A 16,209-nucleotide genomic window follows, 5' to 3' on the forward strand; every position below is an offset into this window, starting at 1 on the left:
TAAGCGACAATGTATGGAAATCATAAGATACTTGTTATAGTGGGGCGGCTTAGCCCAAATATTCAAAAGAATTGTGCATTTTGTGATACAAGCACCAAATTTGGCACAAATGTACATTAATATGTTGCGAACATTTTCAGATATTGGGCCACTTGAAATTCCGTAATTTTTTTTTTTAAATTTTTTCAAATTTCGTAATTTCAAATTTTTCGGGTGACACCGTCACAATTTCGGTCTTCGAGGCCAGCCGATAGGCAAAGTGTAACCGGAAGGGACGAGGTTCTCCTGACCACGTGGCCCTCGATCTGGGAAGCGAGAGGCGTTCCATTAGTGGACGCGCCCCTCACGCCCGACTTTTGGGCGGCCCCGGCAGGCCGTTTGTTTTGACGTTCCGTGACAGGCCCCGCACCCCCACCTCCGGGCCGACCGGAAGCTTGTGCTGAGTACATCATACCTGAACAACTCAGTGAGGCAGAACACAGCAGTGCACACCAGGGTGACCCCTTCAGTGCATAAACCAATTAACCTGTCCACTGCAGGGCATATAGAAATGAAGTTATTTTCTGCATATAATAATAATATAAGTTCAGTTCTATATAACAATTTCTGTTATCACCACTACCACTACAACTACCACTACTACAAGCTTTGTCTGGAATTTTGTGGACTAACAGACAAACAGACATACAGACAAGCTGGGATCAAAACATTACCTCCTTCTAGTCTAGTAGGAAGATTAGGTCCCCCTGCACCCCCTGGAGATATACTTCTAATCAGTGTTTCTAGATTGGAAAAAATGTGTAGAAAATGACTAGCTATGGCCCCAAGCTGAAAAAATGTCCCACATACCATTTTTATGCAAATTACTGCTGCCATTATCAAAAAAACGATTTTTGACATATCTCAGCCAATATTGCAGATAATTGAAAAATGAAGGTGTCTAGACCCATGTTTTGAAGGGCATAGATCATGATAGAACTATTCATAACATGATTACATGTGTCTATGGTATACTAGTATGCATATTAATGCTGTAATTACAAAATAATCAGTTTTACAAATGATAAGGATACGTTAATACTGCAGATAACTTAACATGGTACATAAGGGGTCTAAACCCAGGTATTTTCAAGGTTAAATGTCAACAAGATGCTCCTGAGTCTTGCATAGGGGCGGGACATTGGCAGTAACATTGGTACCACTCAACTTTTCTTCCCACCATTGACTTTGTATTGCGAGAGATTTTCACTTGCTTATTTAAAGGTTTCTCACCCAGCCCACGTAAAATCTACCAACTCCTGCTGTTAACTCCCAAACATATTTTTTTATGTTATCCAATCACAGTGCAGAAATGACAGACTAGAGATCCAAATTAGTGCTGCTATAGCTGCCATTTTACATTTCCATCCATGTAACATGCGCGCTCGCGCGCTCGTATCAATTGGTAATGTCGCGCGCTCGTATCAATTGGTAACGTTGATGTTATTGAATACCTCAGTTGAAAGTTCAGTCTTCCATTCCATCTGTGTGTTGTTCTTGGTATTCATCCTCCAATCTAGCCAGGTAAGATGCTAACTATAATGTTACTCACACTCTTGACTTCAGTTTCTGCATGAAATCATAAACAGGCAGAATAACAGCTGAGCCAGCTAGCACCATGTTAGCTAACGTTAAAGCTAGCCTCATCTATGTACAGTATGTTCCTAATGTCGGTGTAACTTAAACTTTTGTTAATGCCAAACATGAGACATATCTGTTGACTTCTGTATATGAATTGAACCAGAAAGAGGCACGACAGCTGAGCTAGCTACAGTAACTTAGCACAATGTTTCATTGGCCTAGATAGCTAACGTTAGTGTGGAAGAATTTAGATGTTTTAGCTATTAGCACTTTTGATGCCACTAAACATGGTTTAGTCAGCTAAAAAGTACCCTAGTGTAGAACATGACTCAGAACCTCTGTTACCTCACTGAAAACTCAGAGCCTCCTTTCACAGGCACTTTTAACATCATTCGTGATTTCTTATTTGTCATTTAACAGTGATGGTAGACATCGACAGCAAGCATGCCCAAAAGAAAACGGAGTGTAGAACCTGCAGCCCAAAGCTCTCCTCCTACATGCATCCTTCATGTACCATCCATGTCTGATCATGGGGATTTCACGCCCCTCCGTAAAATTAAAGGATCTGCTTCAGAAAAACTGCAACTGCTTCAAAAGATCCGGGATAGACGTCTCAACCAACCGCATGACTCCCCATGTCGTATGCAATCAGTATGTGATCAGATCCCGGCAACTCTTCCTGATGACCTAGAAAGAGTAGGATATCACAGCAAGTGTTATAAGCACTTTGTCCGCCACTTTCATCGTCTGGGAGATGATACAGAACCAGGGCCATCAACCTCATCATGGCATCACTCTCCTCGTAAACCAGGAGGTTCTGCTGAACCCATCTTCCCGCCAGAGTGTATATTTTGTGAGAAAGTTGAGACCAAAGATGCTCATCGCAATACTGAGAGGCCTACAACCTTCCCATCCTTTAAAAACAAAGAAAATGCATGGGAGCAAATCGAAACACGGGCTGAGAAAATGGGTCTCTATCGACTCCATCGAAAGGTGAAAAACAAAGACCTCTTTGCATGTGAGGCCAAACACCATCCGTCATGTTTTAAAGCTTTCCGCACAGCATTCTACAACTATGAGCGTGCGATTCACAGAGCCGAAGCACCAAAGGAGCAGGCTTGCATGTCAGCCGCCCATGAAAAGGCATTCAACTCAGTACTGGAACACATTCAAACCCAGGTCATCCAGCAGAATAAAGTTCTACAGCTTTCTTCCTTGCGCTTGCTCTATGTCGAGGAACTGAAACTGAATGGATATGAGAACTCAAATTATCGGTCAGAGAAACTACTGAAACGCCTACAGAATGACCCAATCAAGGAGCATATCCACTTCACGAAGGTTGATCATGACAAATGTGATGTCATTTCTTTCTGGCTTGTGCACAGCTCAAACATAACAGTTTCCAATGCTCTCGCACGAGCATTCACACTCGGAAGCACAAACAAGAACCAAAATGTTGCCCTCCAACTTCGCCAGGGTATTCTACAGGCTTTCAGAGAGTGTAAAGACCAACCATGGCCACCAACAGCTGAAGACATGGAGCTCAATCCTGAAGACATCCTACCTCCAGACCTTGTCCGCTTTCTCAGCGTGCTAATGACTGGCAAGGAGGGCATCGAGACAGAAAAGGTGAAGCGTCTGGTCTTCTCCATTGGACAAGATCTGTGCCGTGCAGTGTCAGATGGAAAATGGAAGTTACCAAAGCACATTCTCCTCTGTGTGACTGTAAGGCACCTGTTCCGAAGCAAACAGCTCACCACAATACTACACAGGCTTGGACACTCTGAGAGCTACGATTTCGCCTTGGAGTTGGAAACTGCTCTCGCCAAGGTCCTGGATGAAGTCTCAACTTATCGTACACCACAAATTGTGACAGGAGAGGGCAACCTTGTATTCCACTGTGAGTGGGACAACTTGAATAAAACCACTACCAGTGTGCACGGCAGCAACATTGTAAACAGTGCTGGAGGAATCATGGTGCAGGAGGTCAAGCCCGGGTTCGAGAGCAGCAAGGACCGAATGCTACCTACCATCAATAGGTCACAACAGCGTAGCCTGAAGGTCGACACACCAAAAACTCTCCCACCCTTGCACTTTACTCGCGTTGGCCCGAAGTTCCCTGAAGGCTCATCATTCACACCGCCAGCAGAGAATGACACAGTCTATGCCACTACGATGCAAGAGTACTACATCTGGCTCTTCATCAGATACATCGGAAGCTGTGGCCTGCAGCCTGTGCCTGGGCTAGGGGGTTTCACCTCTGCAACTGGTTCTCCCCCACCCAGCAAATCAACAGTCGACTACTGCACGCCTATCCACCAACCGATCACAGACAACGCAGTTGTTCGTGAGCTACTGAAGCGTTCCGAGGCAGCAACTGCTGAGGTGGGTCAGAGATGGGTCCTGAATACATTTGATCTGGGTGTCTGCATGAAAGCCCTTCCCATCATCTGGCGCTGGCCAAATGAATTTGCTAGTCATGTAGTAACGATTGGACCCTTCCACACATCCATGAACTACATCGGGATGCTCACTGGACACAAGATGCGTGGTTCTGGATATGCAGAGATTCTCTTTGAGGCACAACTAGTAACAAGTGGATCTCTCAAAGGTGTTCTCAGTGGAAAGGCCTACGCAAAGTCCCTCTTTTGCCTCAAAACAGTGTGTGAGGCAATGGAGAGGCTGTTGATGGAGAGATTCACTGAGGAGGAGAACATCATGATCTCTGACCCTGCTGTGCTTCTCAGAATGACCCAGTCTTGCAACCGAGAGCACCTCGATGAAGCCCTCAAAGACCCCTCAACTCTACTCCTCATCAAAAAGTACCATGCCTTTGAGGAAAAGGTGCGCAAGGGCCACCTGGGGAAGACAGCTGCCTTCTGGATGTCGTTCATTACCCACTGCCATCTTGTCTTCATGCTCCTCCACTCTGTGAAGACCAACAACCTCCAGCTGTTTCACAAGTGTAACGGAGAGATGGCAGATATCTTCTTCGCCTTTGACGGACACAACTACTCCAGGTTTGTGTAGCATACATGGTAAAATGTATAACCATCACTGAGTAGATTTTAATTGATACTTGGGTTCATGTATTATGAGAGGAGCTATTCCAATAAATGTCTACAGTATTTCCCTCTCTGTACTTTACAGATATCTGACTTGGCTGGAAGTCCACCTGACAAATCTGGAAAGCACGCACCCAGGGGCCAAGGACCTGCTTACTATGGGTGCAATCGCAGTGGCTCGCTCGATGATACCAGGGGCACTCAGTGCTGTCGACAAGACAATGGAAGAAACGTTCATGCGCTTTGCTAAATCATCAGGTACATCATTTTCTTTCAGTACATTATACATTTGAAACTGTAGAAACCAGCTTTATATGATGTAAACTGCTCTTACAAAACATTTCCCTTTTAATGATTGGGTTATGCAATTAAAATATGTTCACTTTTCAGGTGGCTTTGCTGGCCTGTACAGTCAGTTTGGGGCATACCAGAGATGGTGCCGAACAACCACAGCACGGGTGCCTGATGCCAGTGCCTCCTAGCCTTGGGACACCAGATGGGTTCTTCTGCAAAACCAACAAAGCCTCCATTCTGCACTACCTTTTAGAGGACACCACACCACAAGATCTGCAATACCCCAAGGATGCCCTGTTCATCCAGGATGGAATGGCGCTGCTGCATACCCTTGCCAACCTTCCCCCAACATGTGGTGAGATATGCTTGCAGGTGCTTGATCAGATGGTGGCCAAGCAGCACTTTCTGTTCTCCACTGACAGTTACCATCCTGAGTCAATCAAAGCGCAGGAAAGGCTGAGGCGGGGCAGCTCAGAGAAGATCATTCTGGCTGGACCAGCAACCAGGAAGCCATATGACTTCAAAATGTTCCTTGCAAATGACGACAACAAAAAGCAGATGTGCCAGCTTCTTCTGAAAGTGTGGAGTGGACAAGAGGCAGCTACCAGGCTGGAGAGAACAGAGATGGCTGTGCTGATCGTGGAGGGGAAGGCCCACCAACTTGCCTCAACGAATGGCAAGGTAAAATTGAAAGCCCTTCGTGAATGGCGATTCAATTTGTAATTTTTCCTGAAAAAAAGGTGATTACCTGTGATGTTTGTCTAGATCTGAAACGGGCAGTGACTGGTGATTGAAATGCGGTGCCTTTTTGTGTTTCAGGTCGAGGTACGTGAACTCCCCACGATCTACAGCAACCAGGAAGAGACTGATACCAGGGTGGTTCTGTACCTCCATCATGCTGCTACCATCGGATACAAGAACGCTGTAGTCAGAACACCGGACACAGACATCCTCCTGATCCTGCTCCACCATGCCCACAACATCAAGCTGACGGTGTACCTGGATACAGGGTCAGGGAAGCATCGCCAACTTGTCAACGTCTCTGAGCTGGCAGAATCCCTGGGAGAGGACTACTGTGCCACTCTCCTGGGGTACTATGTGTTCAGCGGAGAAGACTGCACCAGTGCCTTCAAAGGGAAGGGAAAAGTCGGGCCCTTGAAAAAGCTGGAGAAGAATCCCAGGTTTCACAGGGCATTCGGTGAACTGGGTGACAACTGGGATGCCAACCCTGAGGTGGAGAGGCAGTTAGAAAAATTCACCTGTGTGATGTACGGCCAGAGTCGCGAGTCATCAGTGGACATTGTCCGTGCCAAGCTGCTACGAAAAATGGTGGGAGAGGACAAGACCCTCACATCCAAGTCCAAGGTTGATCTGGCTCGCCTTCCTCCATGCCAGTCTGCCCTGAAGCCGCACATCCAGCGTGTGAACCACCGCGTAGCATTGTACAAAAGAGCCGATCAACCTATCATCGAAAAGCCAAAACCTTATGAGGAGCAAGGATGGATAAGGACTGATGAAGGACTGTTGAAACCAATGTGGTCCAGTGGTCCCATCCTACCAACCTCACTGGTGGATCTTCTGAACACAGGAGAGCACGAAGAGGAGGAGGAAGAGGAAGGAGAAGAAGAGTTTGACTCTGACGATTTCGATGAAAATGATGATGACTGACTCAGTGTAGAATCACTAATGCTAATGATGTTTATCTAAAACAAGCAAGAGAAGAGTGGTCACATTGAGTGCTAGGACTATTTTGACAGTTGTAATATTTAGAAAAATAAAACTTTGTGTTAACGTCTGTGTAGACGGACCTTAATATGAGTCTATTATTTCGTAAAACTGTGATTATTTTGTAAATAAAGCACTAATTAGCATACTAGCAAACCATAGACACAGGTGATCTTGTTATGAATAGTTCTATCATGATCTACACCCGTCAAAACATGAGTCTAGACACCTTATTTTTTCAATTATCTGCAATATTAGCTGAGATATGTCAAAAATCGTTTTTTTGATAATGGCAGCAGTAATTTGCATAAAAATGGTATGTGGGACATTGTTTCAGCTTGGGGCCATAGCTAGTCATTTTCTACACATTTTTTCCAATCTAGAAACACTGATTAGAAGTATATCTCCGGGGGGTGCAGGGGGACCTAGTCTTCCTACTAGACTATTCCACCATTGAGTGTAGAGGTAAACATCATGGAAATTATATCATGCCCGAGATTTAATTCATGCTTACCCGTGTATTTGCTTCACTGGTTCACAAGGTCTTTTGCATACATGTAATTCAGACTCTCGTCTTCATTGCTGACCACACAATGTTCGCAACATATTAATGTACATTTGTGCCAAATTTGGTGCTTTTATCACAAAATGCACAATTCTTTTGAATATTTGGGCTAAGCCGCCCCACTATATCGGCCGGCCTCGAAGACCGAAATTGTGACGGTGTCACCCGAAAAATTTGAAATTACGAAATTTGAAAAAATTTGAAAAAAAAAATTACGGAATTTCAAGTGGCCCAATATCTGAAAATGTTCGCAACATATTAATGTACATTTGTGCCAAATTTGGTGCTTGTATCACAAAATGCACAATTCTTTTGAATATTTGGGCTAAGCCGCCCCACTATATCGGCCGGCCTCGAAGACCGAAATTGTGACGGTGTCACCCGAAAAATTTGAAATTACGAAATTTGAAAAAATTTGAAAAAAAAAATTACGGAATTTCAAGTGGCCCAATATCTGAAAATGTTCGCAACATATTAATGTACATTTGTGCCAAATTTGGTGCTTGTATCACAAAATGCACAACAGGTTTGCTATGCTGCTACACTATTACTTTTCCATAATAAATGATAGTTTGCATGACAGAAATTCTTTACATGATACCAGTCTTCTAAAATCTATGAAAGCTGAGAACAAATAACAGAAACACATCAAACATGTCAGTTGTAAACTGTGACAACCTGACAACATGAAATTGCATCAAGGTAAGTGAAAATCTAATTTTGACACTCAACAAGGATAGTGTATCAACAATAAATGGCTATTTTCCACATTACTTGCATTATGCACCACCATGTCAAGCCAATGACAAGCCAATGACATGGCAACGCACCATCTCATAACGTGCCATTGACCGAGTGGTTCACACCAACCGGAGCTGTTTTCGGATGACGTGCTGATGTCCTTGGACTTCGCGCCAGGCTCCGGGCCGACTGGGCCGATGTGGTGTGGTGCTGACCGGGCCGATGTGGTGTGGTGCTGACCGGGCCGACGTGGTGTGGTGCTGACCGGGCCGCCATGGTATGGTGCTGACCGGGCCGACGTGGTGTGGTGCTGACCGGGCCGATGTGTGGTGCTGACCGGGCCGACGTGGTGTGGTGCTGACCGGGCCGACGTGGTGTGGTGCTGACCGGGCCGACGTGGTGTGGTGCTGACCGGGCCGACGTGGTGTGGTGCTGACCGGGCCGCCGTGGTATGGTGCTGACCGGGCCGCCGTTGTGTGGTGCTGACCGGGCTGACGTGGTGTGGTGCTGACTGGGCCGACGTGGTGTGGTGCTGACTGGGCCGACGTCATGTGGTGCTGACCGGGCCGACGTGATGTGGTGCTGACCTAGATAACATCTTGTTTCATTATAACTTTAAGTACATGTATTTAAATGCATGAAAGTAGTACCGTTTGTCATTTCTGGTACTTATGTCACAGCGTGACGGATGTGACACTTCAGGGGACGGAATCATTATTTTCCCCTTCTACAAATTAACATGAAGGCACAAATTAATCATTTGATGTTTGAGAATAGCTAATGGTTGAAGCTGTCTCAGGCATATTTTTTCATATTTTTGTAACTCTTACTTTAAATTAGGGTGTGACGGACGTGACATAAGGGGACGGAAATTTTTTGATGATTTTCTCATACAAATTTTTTTATGATGTGATATGTTTATTGAATTTTACTTATAGACTTCAACAGAGAATGGTATCTACAACAGAAAAATGCAAAAGATATAGTTATTCTGTTACTTAGCATTTGTAAAGGAGTAGAGTGATAATTAGTACCACTCAAATTGAGCTCACTTTGAAAATAGCGCCATCTTCCCATCTCAATTACTCCGCAATGAAGAGGGGTAGAACGATAATTTTTTCACTGAAATAAACCTTAGCATTTAAATTTTACATAACAAAATAAGGAGACACCTCAAAACCTTCCTGCTAATTAATAGTTGATCAAAGAAAAATCATAGTCTAACTACTTTACATTTTAATGCCAAAAATACCCCCTTTTTTGGCCTTTAACCTGTCACGCAAGAACCAAAAATTGTTATATTGCACTGAAGTTGTCTCTGCAGGTAGAGGAGACCCCATTACACATCATACAAGTGTAAAATAGTGGATATTTTATTTGTAATAAGAAAATATCAAGCCCTGTATTGAGAAAAATGAAAGTGATCCATTTTTCGTGACTTCACTTATATACTACACAAACGCATGTACAATGAGCTGTATATGTTACAATTTGATATGTTACAAATTATTTAGGTATGGTAATAAATTCACAAAACTTCCATTTAATCATAATGGGGGTGAAATTGTTGACACGGCACTTCACCTTTTGACCTCAAACGATAAGCTTCAGTGAACCAAAATGCAAATTTCAAATCAATTGGATGAAAATTGATGATTTTATGCAACTTTGACCTTTGAACCCCCCCCCCCCCCCCCCACCCCCAACACAATACGCTTCTAGGTTTTAACGAGTACCAGACTCGGGATGGGTGGACATCGTGCATTACTTACTGAAAAAGGTATAGTCTTTGTCTAAAGGGCCTCAGATATCCAAATGGCCTCTAGGGCTCTATAAAGGTATTAAGGGGTCTAAAGGTATCAGGTGCCTAAAGGGGTCTAAATATGTCAAGGGTATTTTCCAATAATGCTTATGGTAGATGTAGAGCATGACCAGGTGATTTACCGATCATGACCAGGTGATGTATCGAGTATGACCGTGTGGATAATCTGTTGTTTAGTTACCGTGTTATAAACACCATCTATAATGGATAAACGACAATTTAACATACTTAGATCATAATAGATTTGTTACAAATCCTTCTCTTGGAGGAAATATATATATATATTTTTAAAATTCTAATGCATTTCTGTTCAATGTTTCCATTTTAACATTGAAGCTCCACTTGCCGAACGTGGAATAAGACGGTTAATGTAGAAACGTTTAAAGGATGCAAATTGTGCTGCAAAACGTCGTCAGGCGAAAAGGTCGGTGAAGAAGATCTCATCTGTAGGAAAACTTCACAAAGCCACAACCAGAAACTAAGCAATTAAATCAGGATGAAAATTAAATAATGGGCTTAAAATCTGGCAACCAATGGCCAAGTTATTTGGGACAGCAGAAGCTTGTATAGTCTCGACATGTGTAGGAGGGCATTTTGGTGTCTGGAACACCTACCCGGGACCAACAGGGACCTCCCACTACATTCACTAACCATTCGCAGTTGGACGCTCAGGATTGTGAGAATAATTTTCATGCGTTCAAGTTGTAGCGGCATCATTGCGCCTCTCTTATCGGTCTATTGTATCACGTCGGGGTCACCAATTTAGCATACAAGGAAAAGATATAAAATGATGCCACCACACAGCCTGCGAATGTGTTCGACACCCAACCTGTCTACCAAGTTTCGTCCAAATCCGTCCATAACTTTCAGAGATATCGTACTAAATATCGTTTTTGGCCCTCTTGCTCAATGGTGAAGAATCACTTGAGTTTTTTAAAAGTTTCGGATCTGGACCCACATTTTTCCAACTCCAACCAATTAGTTCTTAGCAGACACCAAACCTGTCTACCAAGTTTCGTGAGAACCCATTGTCAACTTTTTGATATATCCTGCTCACAGAAAAACAACATGCACAGCACAACACTTATGAAATCCACATAAACAATAGTTGCCATGGAAACAGCAATTTGCTAACATGGAAAATTTGACCTATCAAGTGTTTTACATGATGGAATGTTGTGCATTGCAACCTATCGTTAGGGTTAGTCTATTAGGGTTAGACTTCATCTTGGGTTAGGGTTAGTCTAGCTATTACATTCGGGTTAGACCTTGAACTTTTTTGGGGTCATCAGGGTCCTTTGAATCTTTGGAGTACCGAGGGTCTTTTGGGTTCTTCATAGTATTTAAGGGTCTTCGGGGTATTGGTGGTTGTAAGGGTCTTGGGAGTCTTAAAGAGTCTTCAAAGGTCTAAAAGGTCTCAGCAGTCCACAGGGTTGCATTTCTAATCATTTGCACCTGAGCTGGTGCACCTGATTCTAATTTTAGGTATTTGAAGTAGTGATAAATGCAGGGGTGTACTTACTTTTTCCACATGCGAAATTTGCATTTATGTTTATTTAAATTATAAAATGGACTACAAAATGTAAATGTTTCATGATATTTGTTATATTATATCACCTTTATCTATACTGAAACGCAAAAGAAACTTACCACCTTTGAAACCTTTAAATATCAACAATAACACTGCGTGTAGTAAATGTGTGAACTTATTTGTGGACAATAGTGTCCTCATTGTCAGACAAAACGGTCACGGATGGTCACTTGAACCTTCAATGGTCACTTCATAGCACAGCTGTTGAACAGCCGTTTTGACTGTCAGTGATTAGCCAAGGGGTACGGGATGATTTTAATGAGCTGCACGTGATGTCTTGATATTGGCTTTAAAAAGGCCAGTGCAAAATGGGCATTTCAATCAACATGCCACGATTGTCAAGGGATCAACGGCAGCGTGCCCTGGGCATGCTGCAAGGCGGACTGAGCTACCGTGAGGTGGCACATCGCCTTGGCTGTTCACACCAGACGATATCGGCCCTGGTGGACAGAGACACCCTCCACAACTCTGCAGATGACAGACCTCGATCAGGGAGGCCAAGAGTCAACACTGCAAGGCAGGACAGGCGGATGGTCCGAAGTCACCTGCGGGATCAATTCCGTCCAGCATCCCGCACTGCGGCAGAAACTCCGGGGCGTGCAAACCCACGGATCTCCAATGATACTGCACGAAGACGACTGCATGACTATGGTCTGACTGCCAGAAGACCATACAGAGGCCCCGTGATGACGGCTGCCCATCGCCGCAACCGACAGAGATGGTGCCAGCAGCATCAGCGGTGGACCTTGGCGCAGTGGAACGAGGTCGCTTTCAGCGATGAGTCAAGGTTCTGTGTGGACAGTCCTGATGGGCGTGAGCGTGTCTGGAGAAGAACTGGCGAGCAATATGCCGATTGTTGCGTGCGTCAAGCCAACAGGTGGGGTGGCCCAAGTGTGATGGTGTGGGCCGCCATATCAGGCTGGTACAGGACGCCACTGGTGGTTGTGGATGGGAATCTTAACGCCCAGCGGTATGTGGATAACATCCTGCGACCTCATCTGCTGCCATTCCTGCTAGACCACCCAGAACTGAGAACCTTTCAGCATGACAACGCTCGTCCCCATGCTGCTCGCTTTACCACTGCATTTCTCCAAGGCGAGAACATCAACACCATGCAGTGGCCTGCGCTCTCCCCTGACCTGAATCCCATAGAGCACCTGTGGGATGAGCTTGGGAGACGCGTAGTTGGCAGGGCCAGGACACAGGCAGAACTGCTTCAGACATTGAGGACTGAGTGGGACAGAATCCAGCAGCAATCCATCCAAAGACTGGTAGGCAGTATACGCCGATGATGCACTGCCTGTATCCAAAACAATGGTGGCCACACACGCTATTGAAAGGGGACTGACATTGCACCCTGTGCTGTTCTGTACTGTAGAACAAACTGATGAGATGGTGTATCTTGGTCAAAAACTTGACATGTCATCAATAAAATGCCAATGTTTCAATTAGCAATTGTTGGTTTGTTTTATTTTGAACTGTTACAATTGAACCTCTGTCTGGTGTGAACAGCCAAGGCGACGTGCCAACTCATGGTAGCTCAGTCCGCCTTGCAGCATGCCCAGGGCACGCTGCCGTTGATCCCTTGACAATCGTGGCATGTTGATTGAAATGCCCATTTTGCACTGGCCGTTTTAAAGCCAATATCAAGACATCACATGCAGCTCATTAAAATCATCCCGTAGCCCTTGGCTAATCACTGACAGTCAAAACGGCTGTTCAACAGCTGTGCTATGAAGTGACCATTGAAGGTTCAAGTGACCATCCGTGACCGTTTTATCTGACAGTGAGGACACTATTGTCCACAAATAAGTTCACACATTTACTACACGCAGTGTTATTGTTGATATTTAAAGGTTTCAAAGGTGGTAAGTTTCTTTTGCGTTTCAGTATATCAATATTGTTGAAATGAAGATCAAATAGCTGTATGTTGAAATACGTTGAAAAAGTCAAATACTTTTTCATGTGACTGTGTGTGTGTGTGTGTGTGTGTGTGTGTGTGTGTGTGTGTGTGTATATATATATATATATATATATATATATATATATATATATATATATATATATATATATATAGTTGCGGATCTCAAACGTCGGCCTCCCCCTTATCAAGGGGGGATTAATCCCCTTGTCTTTTTACGAGTCGACGCGATACCGGGGCTATCACGTTCCTTCCGGTCGGTGTTAAATAGGGTTGTAAGCCTAATTAGTCTTATTACCTAAGTACTAACACCGGCCATGAAGCAAGGAAATAACCCCACCCGAGCCACGGCGTTGGTGGACACGCCGAGCGAAGCGAGCCGTGATTCGGGCCGTTAACAGGGACTAACCCGATTGGAGCGGTTCTTAATCGTGCCACGCTTACCCAATTGAGAAATCACTAAGAGGGTCGAATTAAGAGGAAAACAGGAAGAACAGATAATTTATTTACAATTGTATGGGAAGGAAGAGAAGTTTTTTTTTTTTTCTTCTTTTTTTGAATACTGAATCGAGGATCGTGAAAGAGCTAACATTTATTTCACAAACAAATCAACCAGACAAACAAAACATACAAAAAGAGGGAGCGGAAGACAGATGGGGAGAGGAGGGGAAGCACACAAACACAACACCTGAGAGCAGGGAGAAGCGCGGGAGGGAGAGGGCCTGGGGGGAGGAGGCGTGGGAAGGGGGGGGGGGAGAGGTATAAAACACAAGGAGACCAAGGACTTCCAGGACAGAAGTTGGTATTTCAAAAAAGTGTAGGATTTGGGGTGAAATTAGCAGGGGTAGAAAAGATCAAGGTTTTGGATGGGGGAAGATAAGAGATGGTGGTGAACAGCTGTTTTAAAGATCTGGAGGGTGGAGTGGGATTGAAGAGAGTGAGGGAGTTTGTTCCAGAGGCGGGAGAAAAGAGGGATGAAGGAGTGAAGGTGAGCAGAAAGTCTTGATTTTGGCAGTTTAACCATAAGAGGGTTGCAGGCAGATCTTGTGCGACCTGTAGGAATATTTGGGGGACAGAGCCCAGAGAGAGCTGGGGGGGGGGGGGGGGGCAAGGCCAGAGAGGAGTCGGTAGAAGACGGAAAGACCACCAACCTGCCTGCGGTGAGTGAGTGAAAGGCCCTTGGAGTTAGCTTCATCGTGGGAGATTCCAATGATTCTGAATGCTTTGGTTTCAACAGCGTGAAGACGAGCTAGGTGTAAGGCAGGAGCACCAGCCCAGAGGGGAGAGCAGTATTCCATTGAGCTGCGGATGAAAGCCTTGTATGTGGTGAGGAGCTCAGGTGTGCCAAGGAAGAACTTCGCACGACGGAGGATGCCCAGTCGGCGACTGGCTTTGGAGGCCAGATTTGAAATGTGGTTTTCCTAGGAAAGATCATGGCAGATAGTGAGACCCAAAACTTGAGTGACAGAACTTCTTGGAGAGGATTATTCAGAAAGTGGATGGGAGGGTTGTCCAGTCGGTCTTTTCGGAGAGACATCGTAAGAGTGTGAGATTTGTCAGGATTACACAAACACACTTTGTACAAATAAGGAGAGGAAAAAGAAGTAAAAGGCAATGTATAGTGAAGAGGAAGAAGCAGATACACAGGGCAGCCTTATTCAGTCTTACTTATCCCTGGACACGGGCCCGCTCGCACTCAGACTCAGGCTCGGACTCACACGGGGTTTGTAGATGGTCGGGTTGACGGTCCACCGATGGCGTCCACAGCTCGCTCCGGTCCCCGACTCGTACTACGAAGCAGCTGGTGATGGTAGACGGCAGGCGAGATCGCCGCGTGTCGGTGGCGCGGATCGGACCGTTATACTGGGGGGAAGGTAGGCTGGCGATTATACTGCGTACGTAATAGTTGTACCAGCGCCTTTATACGCGCTCCCGGTATCGCTATGTACAATGCGCCACTTCCCCAATGATGTCACCAAAGCGCCTTTCCCAATTCTTCTGCACGAATGCCAAACGTGACAATCCTTTCACACGAGTCCTTCAATACTGGCGCCTACCACAAAAGTCCTCTGATGCGCTTAAGTCCTTTTGCAATGAGTGCCGTGCATCAGTCCTTCAGAGGGCTTTGCGCTCACGGTTATATAGCGCCGCTTCACGAACCCTCTCAAATCTTTAGCCACACCCTGTCAGGCAATGTCGCCTCAACCTTGATTGGTTGTTGAGGTCTTACCGGCTCCGCCCTTGATGGCTGCATGACGTGGTCACACCCCCACCCTGGCATTCCGCCCCCTTTTCGGGCCTTACCTCGTGGCATTTGGGCTGGTTCGAGCGAAAGCCCAAGGGCAGCGAACGCTACCGGCCCAACGCGTAACAAACCGCGAGGGGCAATGGGGTGCATACTGGATAGTGCTCAATGGAGTCGATTGGAGGGAGCGTGCAAACTGAACGGGGCCTACTCTTATTTGTTTTACACAACGCAGATGCAACTATTGGAAATGGCCTTATCCTAAACACATACTATGAAATAACTAACGTTCTAAGGTGACCTACGTGTTGCATGTGGCCTAACTCTGGAGTGCAACCGTTAACCTTTAATGATGTTACCTGTGTGGGTTCTCAAAACCGCAACACTGCACCCCTACTTTCGCCAGGCTCGTCCCCGAGCCGAACCACATACCAGTGAGGACGGGCGGCTTCAAGCAAGGATCAGGACTACCTTTTTAATTAGTGTGACACTTAGGTGTGGTTTCCCTCTACATTTAACCTAACACCCTGGGTGCGACAGTTTTAAACACTAGATATGTCCCACCTGCTGCGTTGTGTACTCTCTAACTGACTCACGCCCACAATTAACCGAATTACGGA

The 16,209-nt window shown here is 45.3% G+C and overlaps 1 protein-coding gene across 1 annotated transcript; it reads left to right on the plus strand.

Moving 5' to 3' along the window:
- Positions 1-1,333: 1,333 nt before the first annotated feature.
- Positions 1,334-6,865, plus strand: LOC137422610 (uncharacterized). The gene is made up of 4 exons (XM_078782974.1): positions 1,334-4,640; positions 4,771-4,943; positions 5,098-5,660; positions 5,799-6,865. Exons 1-4 carry the CDS (start codon positions 2,065-2,067, stop codon positions 6,645-6,647), a joined length of 4,161 nt encoding a protein of 1,386 aa, XP_078639100.1. The 5' UTR covers positions 1,334-2,064; the 3' UTR covers positions 6,648-6,865.
- Positions 6,866-16,209: the final 9,344 nt, after the last annotated feature.

Source organism: Myxine glutinosa, chromosome 8, assembly GCF_964187855.1.
Source record: "Myxine glutinosa chromosome 8, kmMyxGlut1.1, whole genome shotgun sequence".
Classification (NCBI taxonomy): Eukaryota; Metazoa; Chordata; class Myxini; order Myxiniformes; family Myxinidae; genus Myxine; species Myxine glutinosa.

Bases quoted from the DNA above. Each gene is read 5' to 3' on its own strand.
- LOC137422610 (XM_078782974.1), top strand. From the start codon at position 2,065: ATGCCCAAAAGAAAACGGAGTGTAGAACCTGCAGCCCAAAGCTCTCCT. The intron at 4,641-4,770 runs GTTTGTGTAGCA...TGTACTTTACAG, and splicing joins GACGGACACAACTACTCCAG to ATATCTGACTTGGCTGGAAG. The intron at 4,944-5,097 runs GTACATCATTTT...TGGCCTGTACAG, and splicing joins GCGCTTTGCTAAATCATCAG to TCAGTTTGGGGCATACCAGA.